The sequence below is a fragment of the Hyposmocoma kahamanoa genome, unplaced genomic scaffold (genome assembly GCF_003589595.1).
Source record: "Hyposmocoma kahamanoa isolate Upper Pololo Valley unplaced genomic scaffold, ASM358959v1 161, whole genome shotgun sequence".
In the NCBI taxonomy this organism is placed as follows: domain Eukaryota; kingdom Metazoa; phylum Arthropoda; class Insecta; order Lepidoptera; family Cosmopterigidae; genus Hyposmocoma; species Hyposmocoma kahamanoa.
In genome coordinates, this window is record NW_020653581.1 from 891,281 (window position 1) to 913,658 (window position 22,378).

At 34.4% G+C, this 22,378-nt stretch overlaps 2 protein-coding genes across 3 annotated transcripts; both read left to right on the plus strand.

Moving 5' to 3' along the window:
* Positions 1-1,954: 1,954 nt before the first annotated feature.
* Positions 1,955-8,845, plus strand: LOC113225516 (glutathione S-transferase-like). 2 transcript variants are annotated; one of them, XM_026457838.1, is made up of 5 exons: positions 1,955-2,125; positions 5,064-5,231; positions 6,408-6,547; positions 7,964-8,057; positions 8,386-8,845. In XM_026457838.1, exons 1-5 carry the CDS (start codon positions 1,990-1,992, stop codon positions 8,415-8,417), a joined length of 570 nt encoding a protein of 189 aa, XP_026313623.1. In that variant the 5' UTR covers positions 1,955-1,989; the 3' UTR covers positions 8,418-8,845. The 2 variants fall into 2 exon arrangements, with proteins under 2 accessions (XP_026313623.1, XP_026313621.1); XM_026457836.1 differs by lacking the exon at positions 8,386-8,845 and having other exon boundaries at positions 7,964-8,307.
* A 7,316-nt stretch (positions 8,846-16,161) lies between these two features.
* LOC113225515 (glutathione S-transferase-like) lies at positions 16,162-22,153 on the plus strand. The gene is made up of 4 exons (XM_026457835.1): positions 16,162-16,318; positions 17,418-17,585; positions 17,886-18,025; positions 21,938-22,153. Exons 1-4 carry the CDS (start codon positions 16,183-16,185, stop codon positions 22,103-22,105), a joined length of 612 nt encoding a protein of 203 aa, XP_026313620.1. The 5' UTR covers positions 16,162-16,182; the 3' UTR covers positions 22,106-22,153.
* Positions 22,154-22,378: the final 225 nt, after the last annotated feature.

Below are 22,378 nucleotides of genomic sequence, written 5' to 3' on the forward strand. Positions count from 1 at the left end.
TTTTTTCAAACAAACCGACGTTTCGGGCCCTTTACAGGTACCATGGTCACGGTTGACGGTTAATAAATTATTACAAACTAGTGGAGTCATTTCACAAAAAAAAAATTGAATACCAGTTCAATAAAAATTTGAATACAGTGAATAGCAACATGTCTTAGCCGGGGCTTGGGGGTGATGAAATACTTTCATAGATTTCTCATAGATGGCGGTACTGCTAAAAAGTCGTTGAAAAACCAAATACGACAACAAGCACAGAAAATTTCGTGAGGCCCGCTGGTTCGTTCGGTGGCTTAGTTGGCATAGCATCTGGCACGGTGTGCTAGAAGACGTCGGTTCGAATCCGGCCGGATCGAAGGAATTTTTACTAAGTGTTCGATCTTTGTATTAATAAATTATACAAAATTATAAATTTAAGGTTAAATAAAAAAAGTTATTTTACATGGACGGCCTTAAACGTTAACATATTACTTAAGATATTGGGGTACACTCCACACATCAGCCTGGTGCAGCAAGCGAAAAGCTACAGGTGAAGACAAAAATTGGAAATTCCTTTTTCTTTAGGTTTTAAATGCTATGATTTCTGTTTTGTGGTGAAATAAATGTCTTTTTATTTTATTTAAATATCATTTTTTTAAAATGAAAATTTCAAAGAACCATTTCGATAGATCGTCGAAGCGTAGAGAACTTAAATTGCATAATTTCCGAAAATAATTATTGGGACGTTCCTCAACGGAAATTCATGAAATTTAAAAACAAAAAATACAATTCTACGAGTTGTGACGAACTTTGAATATGGAAGCTAAATTTTAAATTTTGATTTGTGAGCCTGAGCTAATTGAAGTCAAAGGATTGTAATTCAATGATGGAAAAAAAATGTTGTAATTACGCGCTCAATTGTAAAAAAAAAAGAAAAAATGAGTTAAATATTTGCGAACCCAAATATGCAGAACTGAGAAGAAAGAAAAATAAAACAAAAATGAAAGACTGCTGAGCTTATATAACAGTTTTTAGTAGTTTTATACATGCCAGTTAAAAAAAGGTCGATTTAATTAAGCATTTATAACATATCTCAAATATAGGAAATGAAACTATTTTTCCGGATTTAAATCGCGTATATTTGTTTTTTCAAACAAACCGACGGACTCAATATGGTTCATGGCATGTGATTATAGTTGGTCAACCGTGACTATGGGACCTGTAAAGGGCCCGGAAACGTCGGTTTGTTTGCAAAAAAAACAAATATACGCGATTTAAATCCGAAAAAATAGTTTCATTTCCTATGTGTAATAATCGTGAAAACCTAAGAACTCGATATCTCAAACAAATAAACTTTACTCGAAATAGGAATTTTCGAATAGTTTGCAACAATCAAGTCATACTAGATCATAAAAAAATTGTAATTCTATAACCTTGATGAATGACAAAGCAAATTCTATCAAAACAAAATGCTTGTTACATACAGCACTAGACCGTATACAATACACATTGGGTTTTAGACAAAGACGATCGGCTGATTTCGGCTTTGTAGAGCGTCATCTCTGTTACCTGTGTGACATTTTATCCCTAATTTATCAGTCATGTGACGGAAACGACAAATCCAAACGCAACCGATTATGACCGATAGTCTTTTTCTAAAGCTAAATGATGTACCTAATATTAGAGCCTGGAATCACAATTTTCGTGTATTATATAGTTGATGTGGAAAAGATAAGATTAAAAATAAATAATTTAAACTACGGTACTATTTTTATATGAAGATATTATTTAATTTGTTGCATCATCTGAATAAAATCTCCAACGACAGGATTCTATACAAAAAGCAGATAACTGTCTAGTCATCCGCACTCATCATTAAGGCAATTTTTTACCTTACCGACATACAAATACGAGTGAGGTCATTTAAGCCAATTTAGTGATCTAGCAGTTGGTATATAAAATAGAATTATTCATTTTGTCGGCATTGTGGATATTGAATCAACAGAGTGCAAAATGGCGCAAAAGTTACATTATTTCGATTTAAATGTGTACGCCGAAGCCATCCGGTACATGTTGTACTATTCCGGCGACAAGTTTGAAGACGTCCGGCATGACAGACATCAATGGCCAATACAAGACGTCAAAGACAGTACGTATATCAATGTCATAACATCCTTTATAACATTGTATTCATCGTAATACTATAACTACTGGCTGGGAGAATTATTTGTATGGCTTACATTTATTTCTCTAGTGAGTTTGGGTGTATATTTTGGTTGTCTATGTGTGTGTCCGTGGCACCCGCGACAAAGAGTTTGCCTAGTATGGGGCTATGTTGAGTGTGTGCATCATTATTATTATTAATAGAATTTCATGATAACTTTCAGTAGGTGCACTTAAAAGCATAGGACCCAGACACATCATTTCTTATAGCAATGGACGTTACTTACAATTACGATGGAAAACAATTTTATAATCAAATTTGTCTCAAAATTTCGATGTAAATTTTCTTTTGAAAATTTTCAATGATTCAGTGATCTTCATGAGTACTTAGCGTAGATATTACCTACCAGTTGAAGCATTTTAAAATCAACTAGGTGTTTTTTTATTTTTTAGCCCCGCACCGGTGAAACCTTGTATCGCGGGTGCTATGGACACACACATAGACAACCACTAAATGTCACAAAAACTCACAAGAGAAATAAATGTAGGCCATACAAATATTTCTCCCGGCATGGGAATCGCACACGAATTTAATTTCCCGTCTCCTACTATTTTCGTCTATGAAATACGTGTTTTTGTTTTTAGTTACTAACGAAGTTGACGAATGAATTTATTATCCTTAAACAAACATCTTGTAGCTTTAAGTTAATTGGTTGAAATAGTTTCACAGTGTAGTATGGAGTAAAAACGTCAAGGTTGATAAGGCAAACCGTCTCTAAAAACTTAACGTGTTGTTATTTCAAATTAATTTTGTTTGAAGGATCTGTTCACCATTTTTTATATCTAAAATGTTTTGTAATACTTGTAGTAAACATTTCACAGAAATACAAAAAATAGAAAAAAAAAAATGGTGAAGCCTTTTAATATTTTGTAAAATTATTAACTCAATAGAAAATTGAAATTAGATTTGATTCAGAACTTCAGTATTGTAGTAATCGTCCATGACATAAATTGTTAAAAAATTATATGTATAGGAGAATGAAAAAAAAATCTTGTCTACCTTATTTGTATTAGAAATCTACATAGAAATATAGACAATTAAAAGACCATTTGTGTTCGAAAAAGCAATATGTGAATCACCAAATTTTGTATCCATGTAATGCAACCATAGCTGTAAATTGTTTGACGAACCAAATAACGATATATATATATATATATATATATATTATATTTTAGATGGCTATCGTCTTCAATTGTCATGCTAAAAAAACTGTATTTGCTATTATCGCACTTTGCCTTAAGCAGGTATTTAGTCTGAAGAATAGTGACAGACATAACATTAATATGAGGAATAAAAATAAACTAGTTGTTCTTGTCAGTCGTCTTCAGAAAGTCTCAAATTCATTTAAGTTGTAGGCAATGTATACGCTTCTATAATAAGATTCCGGTTGATATTCAAAATCTGCCATTCACTAGGTTTATAATCTCAGTAGGTGCAGAGTACTAAAAGAACCAACCTCAAAAGTTCTGGAATTACATCTTTTTGCGAAGTTATATTGAAATCGGTTACCGGAAAGTGCGTGAAACGGATTCATCCCTTAGTTGGCCACCCTTAGAGGTGGAATATTTTCTTCAAATTTATATGGGACCACTACCGAGGTACCCTCTTTCCAACAAAGAGTCATTCAAATCGGTTCATAAATGCTGGGATTATCTCGTAACATTCTTAAATAAAAAAAAAACATACAGACGAAATTGAGAATCTCCTCCTTTTTGAAGTCGGTTAAAAAGTATGATGATGATGAAAATGATGATTTACATACTAAAGGCTATTTATTATTCAGTTTTTGGTTACCTATCTGTAGTCCAAAATGACATTTTGCAGAAATAATGCTTGGTCGAAATTTCATAACTTCGAACCTAATTTTGAGAGGATTTTTTTTTAAATTTGAACGTAACTTAACCTAACCTGACAGAACCTAATCATGTCTTGGGATACACATACAACATATCCTGAAAGAACAACTGTTTCGTTGTAATTCGGTTTTCGGTGTAATGAAACGAACAAACGTTATTTCGGACAAAAAAATTTCGACTTTGTGGTAGGTTACCTCAGTTTTTGCGTTCTTGGATGCCAAAACTTCGTTTAGTTCTTGCAGTTTGCCTCGATCTGTGATGTTTGGGATAAATATTGCGGATGATGAATGTGTACAAATGTTTATTTAGAAAGAGCAACTCCTAGAGTAGTTTACTGATTATTCTTCTCAGGAGAATCTGCCTTAGACTACAGTTACTATGCATGCGAGTTCTGACGAAAATGTGTTTGGACGAATACGTCAGAACAAGGCGGTTATAATGCGTGCGTTTTCTGATGGATAAAAAAAATGTAAACATTAATTCTAATTGCTTATTTAATCAATGCAAAAACTATGAAAAAATAAATATAAAATTGTACTTGCTGCTGGTGTTGAGATTTGTAGCCACTTTCACCGATTTTTGCCGAGAAATAACTTTGTTATAATCATTTTTTTCTCTCATATCTCACCTGTTCTCGTAAACTAAATTTATCATTTTATCGGTGACCATGGTGAAATAACTAAATCACTCGAAATACAAAACACGAAACATCAAAAAACAGCGCAGATCGCACGAAAAAATCAAACTTGTTTGAACTGGTTAACTGGTTCTGACGACGTCGTGCATGTTCTGACGAATTCCTTGCTGCCAGTCTAAACACCTCATCGTCAGAACTCGCATCCACAGTAATCGTAGCTTTACGAATGAGCAGCAGAGTTTACTTTATATGATGATTTCAAGTATAATTTGGTTACATACTTAGGTTACATATGAAATAGAGATTATTTGACTTTGACCACAGAACACTTATAGTATATCTGAAAACTACATGACGTTACCAATTTCAGAATTGCCTTATGGCAAGATGCCATTTTACGAAGAAGGAAATCGTAGCGTGGACCAGTCTCTAGCAATCGCCCGTTACGTGGCTAACAAGTACAATCTTCTCCCGTCCAACCCTTGGGACCAGGCTGTTTTAGACGCTGTCGTTTTACACATTTATGATTTCTTCAGTAGTAAGTATTACTATATATTTTTTTGTTTATTATGATGTTTTCACTACCATAAAATTTACTTGTTTTTCTGTGAAAATAATACACTAGTTTGTTATTATTATTAATAAAAAGAGCAAACAAACATGCTAGTTCAGTTGATAGGGCGGTAGCCACGTTGAGGCGGCAGATATTGGTTCGAGTCCACTCGGATTGAAGGATTTTTACTTTGCGTTCATATAGAGATCAATTATATCAATAATAATAATAAGTATTATTTTTATTTGCAATATGTTCCACCAGTCAGAAATTGATTTAGTTAGTTAATGAGAATCTGTAAATGTTGGATGCTAAATAAATTGGGCACAAGTCAATGCAATAAAAAATATATACGAATATAATTTGTCGACCTTTAAAATACGAGTTTATATTTTTTTATTATATCAAATGACGTAACGAACAAGTTGTGCGCTTGGCAAACACATGAGATGCCCTGCACTGCACCCTGAAATATGAAGTTAACAAGTCCCGTATGCCTGTAGGTTTACCAGCACCTTTACCCTTCAAAACCGGAACGCAGTAATGCTCACATTACTGCTTGGCGACAGAAATATTGTAAATGGTGTCATTACTTTCCCGGATTCGTCCAGGGAGGTACTCTTTTTCACAAGCAGCTGTACTGCTCCTAAATATACCTAGTAAATCGAATTTTATTTGTTACTTTAAAAATACGAGTATATGAAGATTCATTGTAGTGTTAGGATAAACAAATTAAGTATTTAAAAAAAATGCCCTTTCAATCTTTTTTTATATAACATCAAGTGACGGGGCGAATAAGCCGTGCGCCAGGTGGTAAGCTACACGCCTGTCCATAACAGTTGCAATGCCCCTCAGAGATTTAAATTGCATAGATCTGACTACCACAGCGCCCGTCACCCTGAGACATACGTTGACAAGTCCCATGTGCCTGTAATTTCACTAGCACCCTTACCCTTCAAAACCGGAACACAGTAATGCTGACATTACTGCTTGGCGGCAGAAATAGGTAAGGTGGCAGTACTACCCCGGACGAACTCTTTCACAAGGAGCTCTACCGCTACTAATCATTAAGGCTGTTTAAAAATATTTGATTTGTAATAAAATAAAAATAAAGTTATTTTAGAATCCATCGTAATTTCATTTTTTTGAAATAAATTTTAGAGGCCTACGTTTGGTATAAAGAGCCAGATCCGGCTAGAAAGGATGCTATGAAGAAAGACATCATGGAAGTTCAAATTGATTTCTACTTCTCCAAATTTGATAAGGAGTTGAAGAAGAATAAAGGTCACTTTGGTGGCAGGGTAAGAATAAACACATAATTTAAGTACATTATGAACTGGATATTTATCTATTTATTTTTGGCTATCAACAGCGTCTTTAACATATTATTAAACTTAACATAGATAGGAACGTGTTATAAAGGTATAGAATAGAAAGTAGAATACTATTTATAACCGACTTCAAAAAAAGAAGGAGGTTCTCAATTCGACTGTGGGTTTTTTTGTATGTATGTTACGCAATAACTTCTGTACTTGTGAACCGATTTTCATGATATTTTTTTGTTGGAAAGAGGGCACCTCCACAGTGGTCCCATTTTATTTTGAAGAAAATCATTTACCTCTAAGGGTGGCTGTTCACGCATGAAAATTCATTTTTATAAATAGCGCCTTAATTTTCTAATGAGAAGCAATTATGTTAATGGTTGATTTTGCTATTCTCCTATTCAAGGCGTGATTCTCTCTCTATATACTTTGAGTAGTGAGAACCGATTTTTATTATCTCCTGTGTCAAGTCCCATATAGTGGCGAACTAGGGGATGAATCCGGGTTTGCGCACTTTCCGGTAACCGATTTTAATAAAACTTTGTAATTATATGTAATGCCACGTACTTTTGAGGTCGGTTTTTTAGTACTCTGTACTGAGATTATTGTAATAAATAAATAAATAATGAAAAAGTAGTGGCTATATTATGTTCTGACAACTTAAACTTTGGATTTTGATTTGTGATTTCAATTTAGAAAGGTTAATTAGTAAATATTGTTAGTGTTTGCTTATGACCGTTTGTGCGTTCTTTCGTGCGTGCGCGTGTGTGTAGAAGTAGGTGTGTCTTTCCCCAATTTAGAATTCTGCTTATTGAATTGTAGGCCGTTTTATTCTCTTACGTTCTTTCACACTAATCTCCATCAATTAAGGTCCAATTATCAATTTATACATTTGGATACATCGGTACACAATTGTAAATTTTGGGATTATATAAATTGTAATTGTAGCACGTAACACAAATTAAAGTTAGCAACAATATTAATGATAATATTGTATATATGATGCTACCAATTCAGAATGTAAAAAAAATTAATTGATACTAAAACTAAGTTCCCATCAATGTTTCCACTCAATCATAAATTAAATTTACAATATTATGTTATCAAAGTCACTTTAGTCAATAAAAATATTGTCCCATACCCAACATACAGTAAAAACAGTGTACAGTGGTACAAGAAAGATTACGTCATGCAGATCATTCATTGCCGCCATTGATCTACATTTGTTTGCCCGCCTGTACCTACTTTTACCTACGGAGATTACAATATTTCGTATTATTATTACTGGCCGCGCATTTGAAATCATTCTATGCTCTCCCATAATGCCTCCACAGTTCTTTTTAATTAAATTGACGGCTTACAGTACTTGTCATGTATTTTTATGTAAATTTCCAGCTCTACTGGGCCGACTTCATCCTTGTTGGCATTGTGGAAGTATCAAATCTTGCCCTTGGAATTGAAATCGAGAAGAAATACCCAGCTGTGCAAGTTCTCATTAAGGAGATCAGAAATCTGCCTGGTGTCAAAGAATACATTTCTAAAAGGAAACCTTACACTCTTTAATTGTGGACTATTTATCTACAATCTTTATTTTATTTTATCATCACACGAAGCTCTTGGCTAAAGAGCCTTCATTTCACCTTGTAGAAGCTTTTAGTGACCAGATTAAGATAGCTTATAAGTTAGCTTAATAAGCTTAGCTATCTAAAAGGAAAAGCCTCTTGTAGGGCTACGCGACTTGCGCGAGAGCAACATATAACGCGATATACGGCTATTCTCGTCTAGAGATCTCGCGTTTTATGTCGCTCTCGCGCAAGTCGCGCCTTGTCGTCCTAGCGTTACTGAGTAGGTACAATGCCCCGAAACGCGACCTTTGAATAATGTAGATAGATAAATTAAATTGTATTGTTTTTTCTTCTATCTTCTTCTTCTTGTCCTCTTGTCAGCCAACCATCACTGTTCGGCGTCCTAACTTTGATTTCCTGATACGACACGACAATAACGTCTTTCCATGATCAAAATAGCTTCATATCGGTCCTTTCTTTCCTTCGATCTTCCCTTCTATGATGCTTCTAAGAAAACTGTCGTAAAGTATCAGGTGCCCCAACTTATTTCCCCTTCGGTTCACTATTGTTTTCAATAAGCTTCTCTTGTCCTGCACTATTTTCAACACCTCATTGGTTTCTTTTTTCCGTCCAACTGATTCTTCTATATTAGGAATATAATTAGCATATTTATATTACATTACTGTATTTATATAAACGAAATGTTAATACCTGAAATCACAAAAATAAATATATTTTCATTGTTTCTATATTTGTTTTACTGCGAACAAGCTATACTTATATTAATAAGCCTGCAGTCTCCGAGCATGTTATGGATAAACCTACACATTCAATGAAGTTTCACAAACCCCAGGTCCTTGCAAAAGAAGTCCGTTATCTACCCGGATGCTGCGAGCGGCCATTGAAATTAAAAAACTTCCTAATTTCAACAGGGAAGATGGTTTCTCCGTACCACCAGTTTGGGATCCAGTATTTCCTCTAATGAAAAATCCCAGACAGACATAAGACTGCAGTACTAATTAATATGTTTTAGTTTATTCTAATTTCTATTATTAATTAATAATAGATTGAACCTAATAAAATTTCAATCGATAAAATAATTTGTAAGACTTAATGTAGCGTAAATTGAAATGTTTTCTTTGTAAAATTAAAAATAAGATATTTAATTAATAACTATTGGAACTATAGTGAAAACATAGGGTGGTTTGCATCAACATTAGACATAACTGGTTGAAGACTGTACCATCTCAGTCAACCGTGACCATGGGACCTGTAAACGGCCCGAAACGTCGGTTTGTTTGAAAAAACAAATATACGCGATTTAAATCTGGAAAAATAGTTTCATTTCCTAAGCTATACTTGTTTATCTTAAATAACGTGGTATATACAAATAATTCCCGGATTCCTGTAGCAGAATAGTGACGTCACAAAATCACGAGGCAAATAGTTGTGTCTATTAACAAATCAATAAAGATACATTATATGGTGGTATTTTAAGTGTGATTTTTACTTGTACCCATTAAATGTGTCAATCGAATTAAAAGTTAGATCGAAATAAAAATTCTATGAGTTCTTTATTCCTTGTTCAATAATAATAAATCAATCTTATTTACTATAAGTACCTTAACAAACATCTCTCTAATTAATATGGAATTTTGTTATGTTATTAATTTACATATATTATTAGAAAGGCCAAGTCAAGATTACTCTTTGGCAGGTACCACATTTAATTATTATTATATGAATTAAAAGCTTTCAACTCGCCGATTTCTGCGTAATTACGGGTATCAGTAATCAAATGCAAGATGTTCGACAGAAAAAGTCTGCTCATTCTTTGCTCTTTGACCAAGCCACTACATTTGAATTATACAATTATATTAGAATTGGAATGCGATACCTTTAATGCAAAACAATTATTAAATTATCATAATTCGTGGCGCTGGTATTAATGCGTAAAGCAAAGGGCAAAGTAACAAATTCGACCGGATATGTTAAGTCTAGACTCTGCATTGCACAGATAGGCCCCATTTAATTCAAAAGCTCTAGGCAAAATGGGCTCATTCATAATAGGGTGTGTCAGACCAGAGATGTGGAATTATTGTATCATTTGTTAGCGTACTTGGCCACCTTAAAGAAGAATTTGGTAACTCGACATAAGTGTTACTTAAAGGTAACAAGACTTTATATTTAACACACGTGTAGGTTGGTGTTTATTTTGTTTGTTTACTATGTTATTCATCAATAATCTGTATATGGTCGCAGCGTAATGACGCGTAATTTGCCTGAAAAACAATTGCGCATTTTAGCCAGGTAATGCAAAAACATGCAGTTATAATTTTTTTTAGACAAATTTTGGTTACAAAAACAGGTCTTATTTACCTACTAAACGACAAAAATCTGTAAGGGACTGGAATCTAGACTAGATCAAAAGATATGTGTCCAGGCTTCCAGGCTTCCTGACTCAAACGTTATGTATTTATTGAGATTTTTTGCGTAATAACTCCAATACTTTTGTTATTATTATGAATACCGAAAAATTTTCGTCGACCCGGTGGGACTTGAACCCGCATCCATGCTGCACCGCAGCATTGCTCTTACCAACTGAACTACGCGTCCAATTACCGAGTAGTCGAAATTATCTAAAGAAGGTTATTCGAAAATCTCTCACCAGAAGTCACTAGCGGCGACTAATGGCTGAAGCCAGTATAGAGATCTATAACAAAAACATACCTATAAGAGAATATGTATTATATTCAAATTTTTATACACAGATTAAAATATGGCTAAAGTAACAGCTGAATTCAACCGGTCCGCCCAAAGAGTTGTGTCGAATAGGCGTGTCACCACTATTTTCAGTTTAATTTCCATAGAACATAAGCATGCCTAAATAAGCTAACAGAAGTTTACTGTATAATGTTGCTTTGGGTACATATATCATATTATTTATTATTATAATATATATATGTAAGTTTATTACGTATGTATAATAAGTATGTTGATAGTATGTTATTTATTTATACCATACAAATTATCGATTAGTTTTCTAGTATATTGTTCTTCTTGTTTAAGTGTGGCACCAAACTATTGTTTTTTTTTTCTGTTTGGCCCAATGGTTGACTGGTAGAGAATGCCTTATGGCATCCGCCATTTGTACTTCAGTGTATTGTACAATAAAGTTTAAATAAATAAATAAATAAATAACAGAAGAGGTGGAGGTAGTATTCAGTGGATAAAAAAACACCAAAATACACAATTTAACCGAAAGTAACACCTCGTTGCTCAAACTACACGAGTCATTTACAAAACAGTAAGATGATTCCAGTAACATTTTAAAAATTACCGCTAAACTATTTTTCTACTGGACGAATTGATCAGCTCTGTATTTTCTACAGTCACCTTTTCTCCCTCCGACGTAACTTCATCCCGTGAAATTGTGAAAATAAATGTAATTAATTTGAAAAGTGATTTACTATTCATTCCTACGTTTCAATGACCGTATATTAACGAATGGTAACGTAAATTTGTAAAATTATATATTTTGTTTTGTCGTATTAAAAAAGAAAACTACTTCTACGTTAATTCACGTCTAATTTACGTCGTAATTATTTTGTAGTATTAAAGAGAATGGTACTTTTTATTAATTTCGAAAACCGATTACTTATCCAAAAATTATTGCATATTTGAGGCGTCATCTATAAAATTTTATTGTAATGTGTAGTTTAAACCGGTCACAGAAGTAAATGTGAATTCAATACTGATTCTTTAATACTACTTATTAGGTATAACATTCGATAATTATGAAAAATAAATAGATGTATTTAAAGAAGCTCGAAATTTGTTATTGCAAAGTCATGAAAGTTCAATTGAAATTCGGCAAAGTATGTGAATAAATTATACAATCCCACATCATGGCCGCCAGTTAACTTTGTCGTGAAGACATTGCGCGTGATATTTCGGGCAAAGCCTGCTAATAATCAATCTTTGCGAACTTTCCTGAATGTTTTAACAAAGTCTACCCGCGCCATGCTAATTGACACCATTGCATGTAAGATATTCATACAATGATTCCATATTCGAATTCAAAACGCCTTTATGCAAAATTACGCGTAAGAACAAAATTACATAAAAAAATGGAGGGATTAATATAACATTACGAGGTAGAATGCGTATTAAACGTGTAGTCTCATAAATAGTTATTTTTAAAATAACTATTGTAGAGTATGTGAATATATTAATGATTTGTCTTGAACCAGCTCGATCGCATCACATGGTACGGGCAGACAGGGAGTCAGTCTTTATTTTAAAAGAGTTTATTGTGAAAGAGTTCGTCTAGGGAAGTACTACCACCATCATGATGATCATTACTGCGTGCTGGTTTTGAAGGGTGCTGGTGAAGTTACAGGCACATGGGACTTGTCAACTTGTGTCTTAGGGTGACGGGCGCAATGGCAGTGCCCCAAATTTTTTTTAAATTCAAAGCTCTGAGTGGCACTGCGACTGCCATGGTCGCCTGACCGACTTGTTCTTCCCATCATTTAGTACCATAAAAAAAGTGCGTTCGACTGTTAGCCCGGAGGAACGTGATGGTGCGTAGGCGAGCCAAATACCAATACGTTATTACTCGTAGGAGCGAATACTACAACTATATCGACGTTTTATCCAAGTTGTTTTCTCTTTTAAATTAATAAAAGCGCAGATATTAATTAATTACAGTGGTCCGCATTCTCATTTTCACATGCTCGATGTTTTCACATAACTAAATTATCATAAAAATAAACGCATAAAAAAGGTACAACTGGAGTATAGTGAAAAAAGAAAAAAAGTAGAAAGTTTGAAGTGAGATAACCCTGATTTAAACAAAAAAGCGTGGCTTGACATAATAATATTACAAAAAATAAGAAAAATATTGGTATTTTAAAAATAGCTTTTATATTTAATAATGCTTATTATAATTACCCTTTTGTACACCTTTTCTAATATTCATTTAGCTTTTATTACACAATAGTATCAGCTTTCACTGTGTTCGTTACCGTGGTCTCCGTAACGATTAACTGATACGCGGAACGGAAGACCTCGTTAAATGAATCATGTGAGCCCAAACACAAGGCAGCTGGTGTAAATTGTCCAGGAGTTCCTTTCATCGGTCTGCCATTCCTCTCTAGGTCACTTGCTTTTATTTTAATTGGAATTACGTCGATGCGCCATGTTTTATTGAAATCGGTTTACGAAAAGTGGGTGAAATTGAATAAACCGGATTCATCCCATTCAAATTTTAATGTCACTACCAGGGTTCCATCGCTCGGTCAAGATTATACAAGACTTACATTTATGAGCATTCGGCTCCGTACGACTGCACACAGCGAGCAACGTTATTTGCAACTTTTTGAGCGCGTGCTTAGGGTTCGGTTTCGTAGTAGTGAGCATCTGGTATTTTAGATATTTAGATATATTAGATTTTGTATTAGAATGATTCATCTGTTACGTAGTAACTGTTAAGTAATCCGTGCCACTACGGAGTGACCTTGCCTTTTGAAGACGATAAAAAATAAAACTGATTGTAGCTAAAAAACAAATACCTTATGATGCATGATAAAGCAAAATGCCATAGCAATAAAACACAGGCGCTATCTACAGTAATACACTATACTAATACACTGCAATGTCAATATCACCATTTTGATTTCCACTTTTTATTCTGCCCAGTTCTTAACATAAAAAGATACTTTTAACTTAGTTTTCACGATCGATTATAAATAAATATATCCAGCCAATCTAATCATATAATAACTAATTATTGTAGTAAAAAGCTATTAGATTTATTTTGTGGTGACGACAACCGAAAGATTCTAGATGTAATAAAAGTATAATCACAATGACTTGCGATGTTTTGGTTTCACACAATAGTATAAACAAATGCCATTACAAGTCTAGTGCTGGGCCCGAAGTCACATTCACAGTGAGTAGAGCCTTCATGCTTACTTTCAGGTCTAGAGGTTTTTACGTAGTATATGCCTGTATTCAACGTCTTCCGATTGTCAAAGATGAGCTTTTGTCAAGTCCTTTTCACCTGAGAAAGATTTATGAAGAGCTCGTCGCTAACGTCAATAAATCACTGATAGGGCGAATATTCTTCACAGATAACTCTGTAGCTATATTGATCGTTAACTTAGATTATATGTAATCCAGCGGCAAAATCGAACAGGAAGTCTTTACGAGGGTAGTTCGCTTTTTCAGCTTGCATATCAAATTCTGTCAAGGCCCTTGGTGAAATAAACCACCAAGGGCTTTGACAGAAGGCCACGGTAACGGATAGGCTGGTATCGCAGTTGCCTTATTCCGCAGGTCCCACCTGCGTGTCTCCAGTAGATTGCTCTCTAGGATCTTAACTGAAAATCAGTGCTGGGACCTTCGTGATGGAGTGGTTTGCACACCGGTTTTCATGGTGTCGCCATCTCTGATTTCGATTCCGGGTTCGAACCCCAGCCGGGTCAATGCAGAAAACGAACTCTTCTATATTGTCTCGGGTCTAGGTGTTTGTGGTACAGAGCAAGGCATGTGATGTTATCTAATGTTTAAAAAAAACTGAAAATCCCTAGTGAAAATTTATCCTAAATACCGGACCAGTCACAATTATACAAACATTTGTGATAGCAAGGCTGTGTGTTAACATCATAATAGACAAATAACGTCATTATTAACATACAATGTTTAGATAAAAAAAAGCACGTATTGGCTGATCAATATTATAATAAACTTATGACAACCATATCCTGTTAGTTAATCGTTAAATATTTTTTTGAGCATCTAACGCAAAAAGTTTTAAGTTTGAAGCCTTTGTATGTGTGTCTGTGTGAATATTGCATCGTAACTCTCAAAAAAGATCAGAAACTGAGATCAGGTCATTGTAACAGATGAACTGATCTCAAAGTTTAAAAAAAAAATTATACGAAGGCCAATTTAATCGATACCCATGGTTCATAGCTCTGTTTGATGAACATCTGGGTCTCTAGCTTGCAAATTTTAAATCATCTCAGTTGTATGTCGATAGAGTATCATTGGTTGGGTTGTGTACGTGACTAGCACGTACACATCGAACTACTATTCTTTTTTTTTATAGTACTAAGTAACGGGACAAACAAGTCGTGTGCCCGGTTGGTACGCGACACGCCTGTCAGTTGCAGTGTCAGAGCTTGAAATCACAAATATCTGAGGGGTACTGCCACTGCATCATACACCCTGAGATATAAGTTGACAAGAGCCATGTGTGTGCCTGTAATTTCACAGCACCCTTCGAAATTGGAACGCAGTAATGTTCACATGATGGCTTAGCGGCAGAAATAGGTAAGGTGGCGGTTATTGCCATGTTTCCTTGTACGAACTCTTTGACAAGGAGCTCTGGTGCTATTAAAATTCAACAGAAACAAACAAACACACACACTGATACACACACACACACAAACATACAAAGTTTGGTGTCATATTTATCTGTCACAAAATAAAAATCTTTGTTAAATTTATCACTAGCATCTCATGATGAGATGTGATGATGAGGTCAACGATGTAGTACCCATACGTAAATAATGTCCATTCCCTCTCGCGTTATTTAGCAGTAAGGCTGCCTGTTGTATATTACTGCACAGTAATGTCGGATTTCACCATATTTAACAAATATTATTTCATTGCAAAGAGTATTATCTCAAGTATGAGTGGTACGATGTAATTCTAAATAAAGTTATCCAATAACAAAACACAGTTTTATCGAATCAAAACACAAGTAGGTATTAGCAAGGTCACGCGGCATACTTAAATTTCAACTCTATTGGACCATGACAAATACGTGTAATACTACATATTTATCATTCGGTCAAGCAGACATACCAACCTAAAAATAGTTTGATTAGTCGTCATTTACGCAATTTTAAACCTTATTTTCGTACCGGTAGAAGTTACCAATTCCATTAAAGATACCGGTAGTTGAGTGAACGGATAAAAAACAGAATCATTTATACAACCGGCGGCATTGTGAATTGGGAACTCGCAGCGTGCAGTATGGCTCAGAAACTACATTATTTCAATATTAACGGCCTTGCCGAGTCCATTAGGTACATTTTGTACTATTCCGGACAGAAGTTCGAAGACGTCCGTTATGAAAGGAAGGATTGGCCTATCAAAGAAGTTAAAGAAAGTAAGTAAATCAGTAACTTTTTTTTTCTATGATTACTTTCTTCAGTTACCTGTCTACTACGTAATGGACAAAACAACAGCTAATGAATTGCATTCGGTATAACAGAAACAAATGACTGCGAGTTTGATAGTTTTAATACACTACAATGTTGTGTATCTCTTTCGGTTACGTAGTTACTTCCTTATGCTTGTTTTTTTCTAGGTATTCTGTTATGCTAATTACTGAATCATGGAAAATTGCTACATAATGTCAAAGTAGGGTGGAATTAAAATGCATTAAAAAAAATCTCACAATGACGACGATGTTGAAGTACCTGTTCAAACGACATTCTTTTTTGTTGTGCCGATCGGTCGATTCATGTAATCATTCATAGTGTCTATTTTTTTTTTCCCTTTTTTGGGTTTATTGTTTTTCATATTTGGAAATCCGGGTAGAAATTTGTATATTAATACTTTTATAATAGCCGGAATAGCCCGAGATATGTATTTATATACAGTTTTTGGTCGTTTTATATATAAAATTTTTTTCTTGAAAGTCGTAAAACAAAAGTTATTCGATTGAAATACACATTAGGTTCTTGAATTTGACCGGTTGTTTTTAACCGACTTGCAAAAAAAAAGCAGAGAACCTCAGCCAATACCAATTCGACTTTTTTTGTATGTATATTAATGTTTGAGTTATCGACTCCGGATAATTTGAGAGCCGATTTTGATGATTCTTTTTTGTTGGAAAGAAGGTACTTCAATGTAGGCCCATTTAAATTTGAAGGAAATATTCCACCTCTAAGTGTAGCAGAGTAGGGTATTAATCGGTTTCGCGCACTTCCTGGTAACTGAATACAAAAAAACTTGGCAAATAAATATAATTCCATTAACTCTTGAAGTCGGTTTTTAGTACTCTCTACTGAAATTGTTAATCTCTTTAATTGTGTACTAATCGAACTCCAAACTTATGTATGAATTTTCATTGTTTGGGTATAAATAAGTACTCTCTAATATTCCGAAATTTTTCCTTATCTCTATCTTGGAACAAATGTTCTTGAACACAAATTATACGATAAGAACATTTCATATGAAACTTATGACTTTCCCAATTCTAGGGCTACCTTACGGTCAGCTACCTTTCTATGAAGAAGGCAATCGCACCCTGAACCAGTCACTAGCAATAGCCCGTTACGTGGCCAGCAAGTCCGACCTTCTGCCCTCTGACCCTTGGGATCAAGCTGTCTTGGACGCTGCTGTCTTGAATGTGTATGACTTCTTCAATAGTAAGTGCTATTTTAGCTTTATCTTCTTTCGTTGATCTTTTTAGATAATGTGAATTTTAATGTTTATGGAAATAATCAATATATTCGGTTGAATAGTTTTGCATGCTTGTTTTGGCTACATATCGTTTCAAGAATAAACAATTTAATATTAGAAACAAATTTCTACAAAATATCAAGCATTATTTTTCGTTTGCAATTATGTTACTTAGTTAAAATTGAAATTTGTCATTTAAATTCAAATGTTTGGCATTTTCATATTCAAACAAGAGGTTACTCCAATAAAGTTTGTATGAATTGCAGATGCTAGACCTTGGTTCAAAGAAGAAGACCCGGATAAAAAGGAAGCTATAAAGAAGACCTTCCTGGGAGAAACAGTTGATTTCCACCTTTCCAGGTTCGAAAAGGAACTAAAGAAGAATAATGGATACTTTGGCAAAAAGGTAAGAAGAATCCGTTTTCTTTATTATGTCTTTATAGTTGGGACAAATGAACGCAGGTAATAATTTAATGAGACTCCTGATATGTGATACACTACCTTATTTTACCAGTTCTTAGGTATACTCGATTGCTACACCTTGAAAATGAGACTGTTTATTCCGATCAAAAATCGCATACATTTTGTTTTTCAAAGAAACCAACGTTTCGGTTTCCTACAGGTCTCATTTTCATGTCTAATATTAATTAATACTGTACTAACTCAAAATTGTGGTACTGAGAAAATACATTTTTGAAAAAAAAAAAATACACACACTCAACATAGCCCCGTACTAGGGAAACCCTGTGTCGCGGGTGCCATGGACACACATATAGACAACCACAAATTGCAACCAAACTCACGAGAGAAATAAATGTAGGCCATACAAATATTTATCCCAGTCTGGGAATCGAACCCGGGACCTCTGCATGGCAGTCCGGCATGGTAACCGTTCGGCTACGGAGGCAGTTACATAATATTTAATTAGACATTTATAAACGAGAATACATAATTATATTGGTACTGATTTTTTTTATTATTTTCGAGTCGAGTACGACAGTATTTGGTTTCTTGTGCGACTTATTAAATTAATTAATAAAAAGGAAATTGTTGCAAGTTATATTATTTATTATACATCCCAAAAATTTGTTTCATTTTTAATGTGTAACAAAATCTAAGAACTCAATAATAATTATGTTTAGGAAATGAAACTATTTTTCCGGATTTAAATCGCGTATATTTGTTTTTTCAAACAAACCGACGTTTCGGGTACTTTATAGTCCTATGGTCACGGTTGACTGAGGTGGTACAGTCTTCAACCAGTTATGTCTAATATTGATGCAAACCACCCTATTTTTTCACTATAGTTACAATAGTTATTAATTAAATACCTTATTTTTAATTTTACAAAGAAAACATTCCAATTTACGTTACATTAAGTTTTACAAATTATTTTATCGAATGAATTTTTATTAAGTTCAATTTATTATTAATTTATAATAGAAATTAAAATAAACTAAAAGATATTAATTAAAACTGCAGTCTTATGTCTGTTTGGGATATTTCATTAGAGGAATTACTGGATCCCAAACTGGTGGTACGGAGAAACCATCTTCCCTGTTGAAATTAGGATGTTTTTTAATTTCAATGGCCTCTCCTGGGTAGATAACGCACTTCTTTTGCAAGGACCTGGGGTTTGTCAAACTTCATTGAATGTGTAGGTTTATCCATTACATGATCGCAGACTGCAGACTTATTTACGCGACGGTGTTCGACATCAGCTATATGTTCTTTGACGCGGGTTTTCTTTCGAAATACAGTATGGCCTAAGGTGTTATTAGGATTTCTTTTAATTAAAACATCTAAGAAAGCTAAAGTACCACAATTCTCTTGTTCCAATTGCGATTTAAATCCGGAAAAATAGTTGCATTTCCTATGTGTAACAATCGCGAAAACCTAAGAACTCGATGAATAATTATGATGTTATATACGTTATCAACATTAAAGGTGCGTCTTAACCCACCGTTGGGTATTGTGGCCCCTTGATGTTTGTGCTTATGATGTCTATGCTATTTTGTGCAGGAGTAGCTAAATAGAACAACGTTTGGTTAGTTTACGTGCGCGTGCGATCCGTCCGCGTCCGCGTCCGCTCACACCGATATCTACCGTCGTAATTGAGGGAGCGAGCGGGTCGCAGCGTAACTTTATTTTCTATACAACACATTACCATTTACTACGATCCTAGGCAATTTTCATCTATAGTCGCAATATTCACGATATCGTCTCCTCATCTCACTGCCACCCTTTTGATAATTACTTCCTGGTCACCATTCGGTTGTCGCGTTACTTCGTCTGTCAATACCACGTCTAGCAACATCATAGTTTTACAAACTAGATATTGTAATACTGTGGTAATGTGTTAGGTTAGCAATATTAGCTTCCAAAATATTGAGTTTGTTATAATAATTTTGTTTTATTTTTATGAAATTCGTCTGGTCTTCTGATCTGAAAGACAATTAAACAGAACGTGGTCCAAAATGATTTTTTTTTTAATATTTATTTATTTAGGCGCTTTGATCGTTATTCAACATGTCAGCTCCATTAGAAAAACAATACTTCAAGAAAACACTTAATAAAATCCAGACATACAAATCAAAATACTACTTAACCAAACATTTATTCAAAATCTCCGCGGCACTACATGTTGGCTCCGACAAAACAGATTGAAGCCACCCAACATTAAATGTACGAAAACCAGCCTGTGCAAATAACCGCGCCCTAATAGGTTCGTCCGAACACACTCCATGAGCAAATGATATACATCCTCAGGAATTTCATACACGTCGCAATTCGGTGAGTTCATCCTTTGCATCAAATACGAAAATGTGTTTAATGGAACGTGGCTGGATGGAAGCCTAAGCGCGCTGACAATTTGACCCCTGCTTAACTTAACATAGTCACACCAAGGGACACGAGGAGGCTCACAGTGCATGATCTTGTACCAGATTCCTTTTTCCAGGGCCATGAGACTCAAAATATGACTTAAAAAGAGAACTATACTATTTCATATTTTTGCTAAGACATTTAACTTGCATTATCTCACAGTGAAGCATTCCAAACATAAATGGCAGAGTTGAGTTCTTTATCAATGATGATACCAATGGTTGTTTATTCATGAGTCAAGATACTTTATTAAGTACTAAGATATAGCTAAAGAATCACACGTATAGGTGACAGATATGTATATTGAGGTAAATGTATTTTATTTACATACATAGAACAAAACGCCTGTCCTCGAAGTACTAATATTGCAAGAAGTCTCTTTAAAAAATTAATGTGTATTTAAGATAAGTAAATAAAACTAAAAAAGTCATTTTTGTCGGTGCTGTTCGATGGCCTGGAAGTAGTTTATGTTATGTAAATGGCTGTGAATATCAATTAATTCCTGAAATATAAGAAGTCACTTTTGTCCTTGTAAAGTTATTCAAATATTGACCATGCATGAACTAAAATTATTTTCCGAACTTTCACAAACATGTAGATCAATAGATGGCATTGTGTGTTACAAACTAATTTATAAATTAGCGCTTCCTAATATGGATAGATGGCGCTAATCCTAAAGAAAATAAAAGAATAGCCCATATTATCCATAAATGTCTGTGCAATAAACGCCATCTAGTTGATTTGTTTGTTATCACTAGAAATTCAAGTAGCTTTGATAAGTTACAACTTGTCAATATAAAACAAATTAGTTACAAAAATTACTACTTGATACTCGTCGCGACATACTACTAGCTACCGGCCGTAAATACAGAGTCGTGACAGATGTCGTCACACCGCGTCGAACGGAACCACCGGTCCACGTATCCTGCACAGTTACTAGTTGAGAGACCAATAGTTGTACGCTGTCTTGTATCGCGATTACACCCAATAACTCAAGAGAATTACTGAGTTATTGGTTCGTGGTTTTATGCAAATGTTATTTTAAATTTAGTCTAATAGGCGCCGTGTCGTCGAGTTGCGGACACCAGCCCGTCACACCAAGTACCAAGTACCAAATTTAGTTTAAGTTAAAAGTGTGTGTTAGAGAAAGGCGGAACCCCCTGATACAAAAGCATGAAATATTTAAGTAATAGGTTGGTCACAAACTTTCGGTTTTTTTCAATGAATGTAATTTAAATAAACATTTTGTTTGTTAATCTTTAACAGTCATGAGATACCGCTTCACTGGTTCCTCGTCAGTATTACCCCGTTCCTTCTGCATACAGCTACGTAGTAAACAAAAGAAAGATGTTTAAGCTTACTACGTGTCTATTATCGATAACTGTACTTGCGACACTATTCGCGTTTATTAATATTCTTCATATGTTATTTTCAGCTCTCCTGGGCCGACTTCGTCTTGGTTGCCATTATTGAAGTGATCAACCTCTTGTTTGATGCCGAAATCGAGAAGAATTACCCTACTATAAAGGCCCTTGTTCAGAAGGTCAGGAATCTGCCTGGAGTAAAAGAATACATTGCTAAAAGGCCTACTTACCAGTTCTAATTATGAACTAATTAATTGTTGTTGTTATTAAATATATTTTAATCTGTGCTACGGTAGTTTTAATTTGCCTTGAGGCTGCGTTTGAAGTGTCTAATTATCTAATTATATTTATTAATGTAAATGAAATAATAACAAAACAGCACCAGAAATAATGCATATATAGTAATAATAATATTAGCCATCCTACATGATGAGGATCTCGTGAAAACCGAAACCGAGAAACGTCTTAGAAGAATCTCGATCTAGCGCACGAGATCGCCGACATGTGAGATT

Excerpts from the sequence above, each read along its gene's own strand:
- LOC113225516 (XM_026457836.1), top strand. The coding sequence starts at position 1,990 with ATGGCGCAAAAGTTACATTATTTCGATTTAAATGTGTACGCCGAAGCC. Across the intron at positions 5,232-6,407 it reads CATTTATGATTTCTTCAGTA|AGGCCTACGTTTGGTATAAA; the intron begins GTAAGTATTACT and ends AATAAATTTTAG. Across the intron at positions 6,548-7,963 it reads AAGGTCACTTTGGTGGCAGG|CTCTACTGGGCCGACTTCAT; the intron begins GTAAGAATAAAC and ends GTAAATTTCCAG.
- LOC113225515 (XM_026457835.1), top strand. The coding sequence starts at position 16,183 with ATGGCTCAGAAACTACATTATTTCAATATTAACGGCCTTGCCGAGTCC. Across the intron at positions 16,319-17,417 it reads TATCAAAGAAGTTAAAGAAA|GGCTACCTTACGGTCAGCTA; the intron begins GTAAGTAAATCA and ends TCCCAATTCTAG. Across the intron at positions 17,586-17,885 it reads TGTGTATGACTTCTTCAATA|ATGCTAGACCTTGGTTCAAA; the intron begins GTAAGTGCTATT and ends TATGAATTGCAG.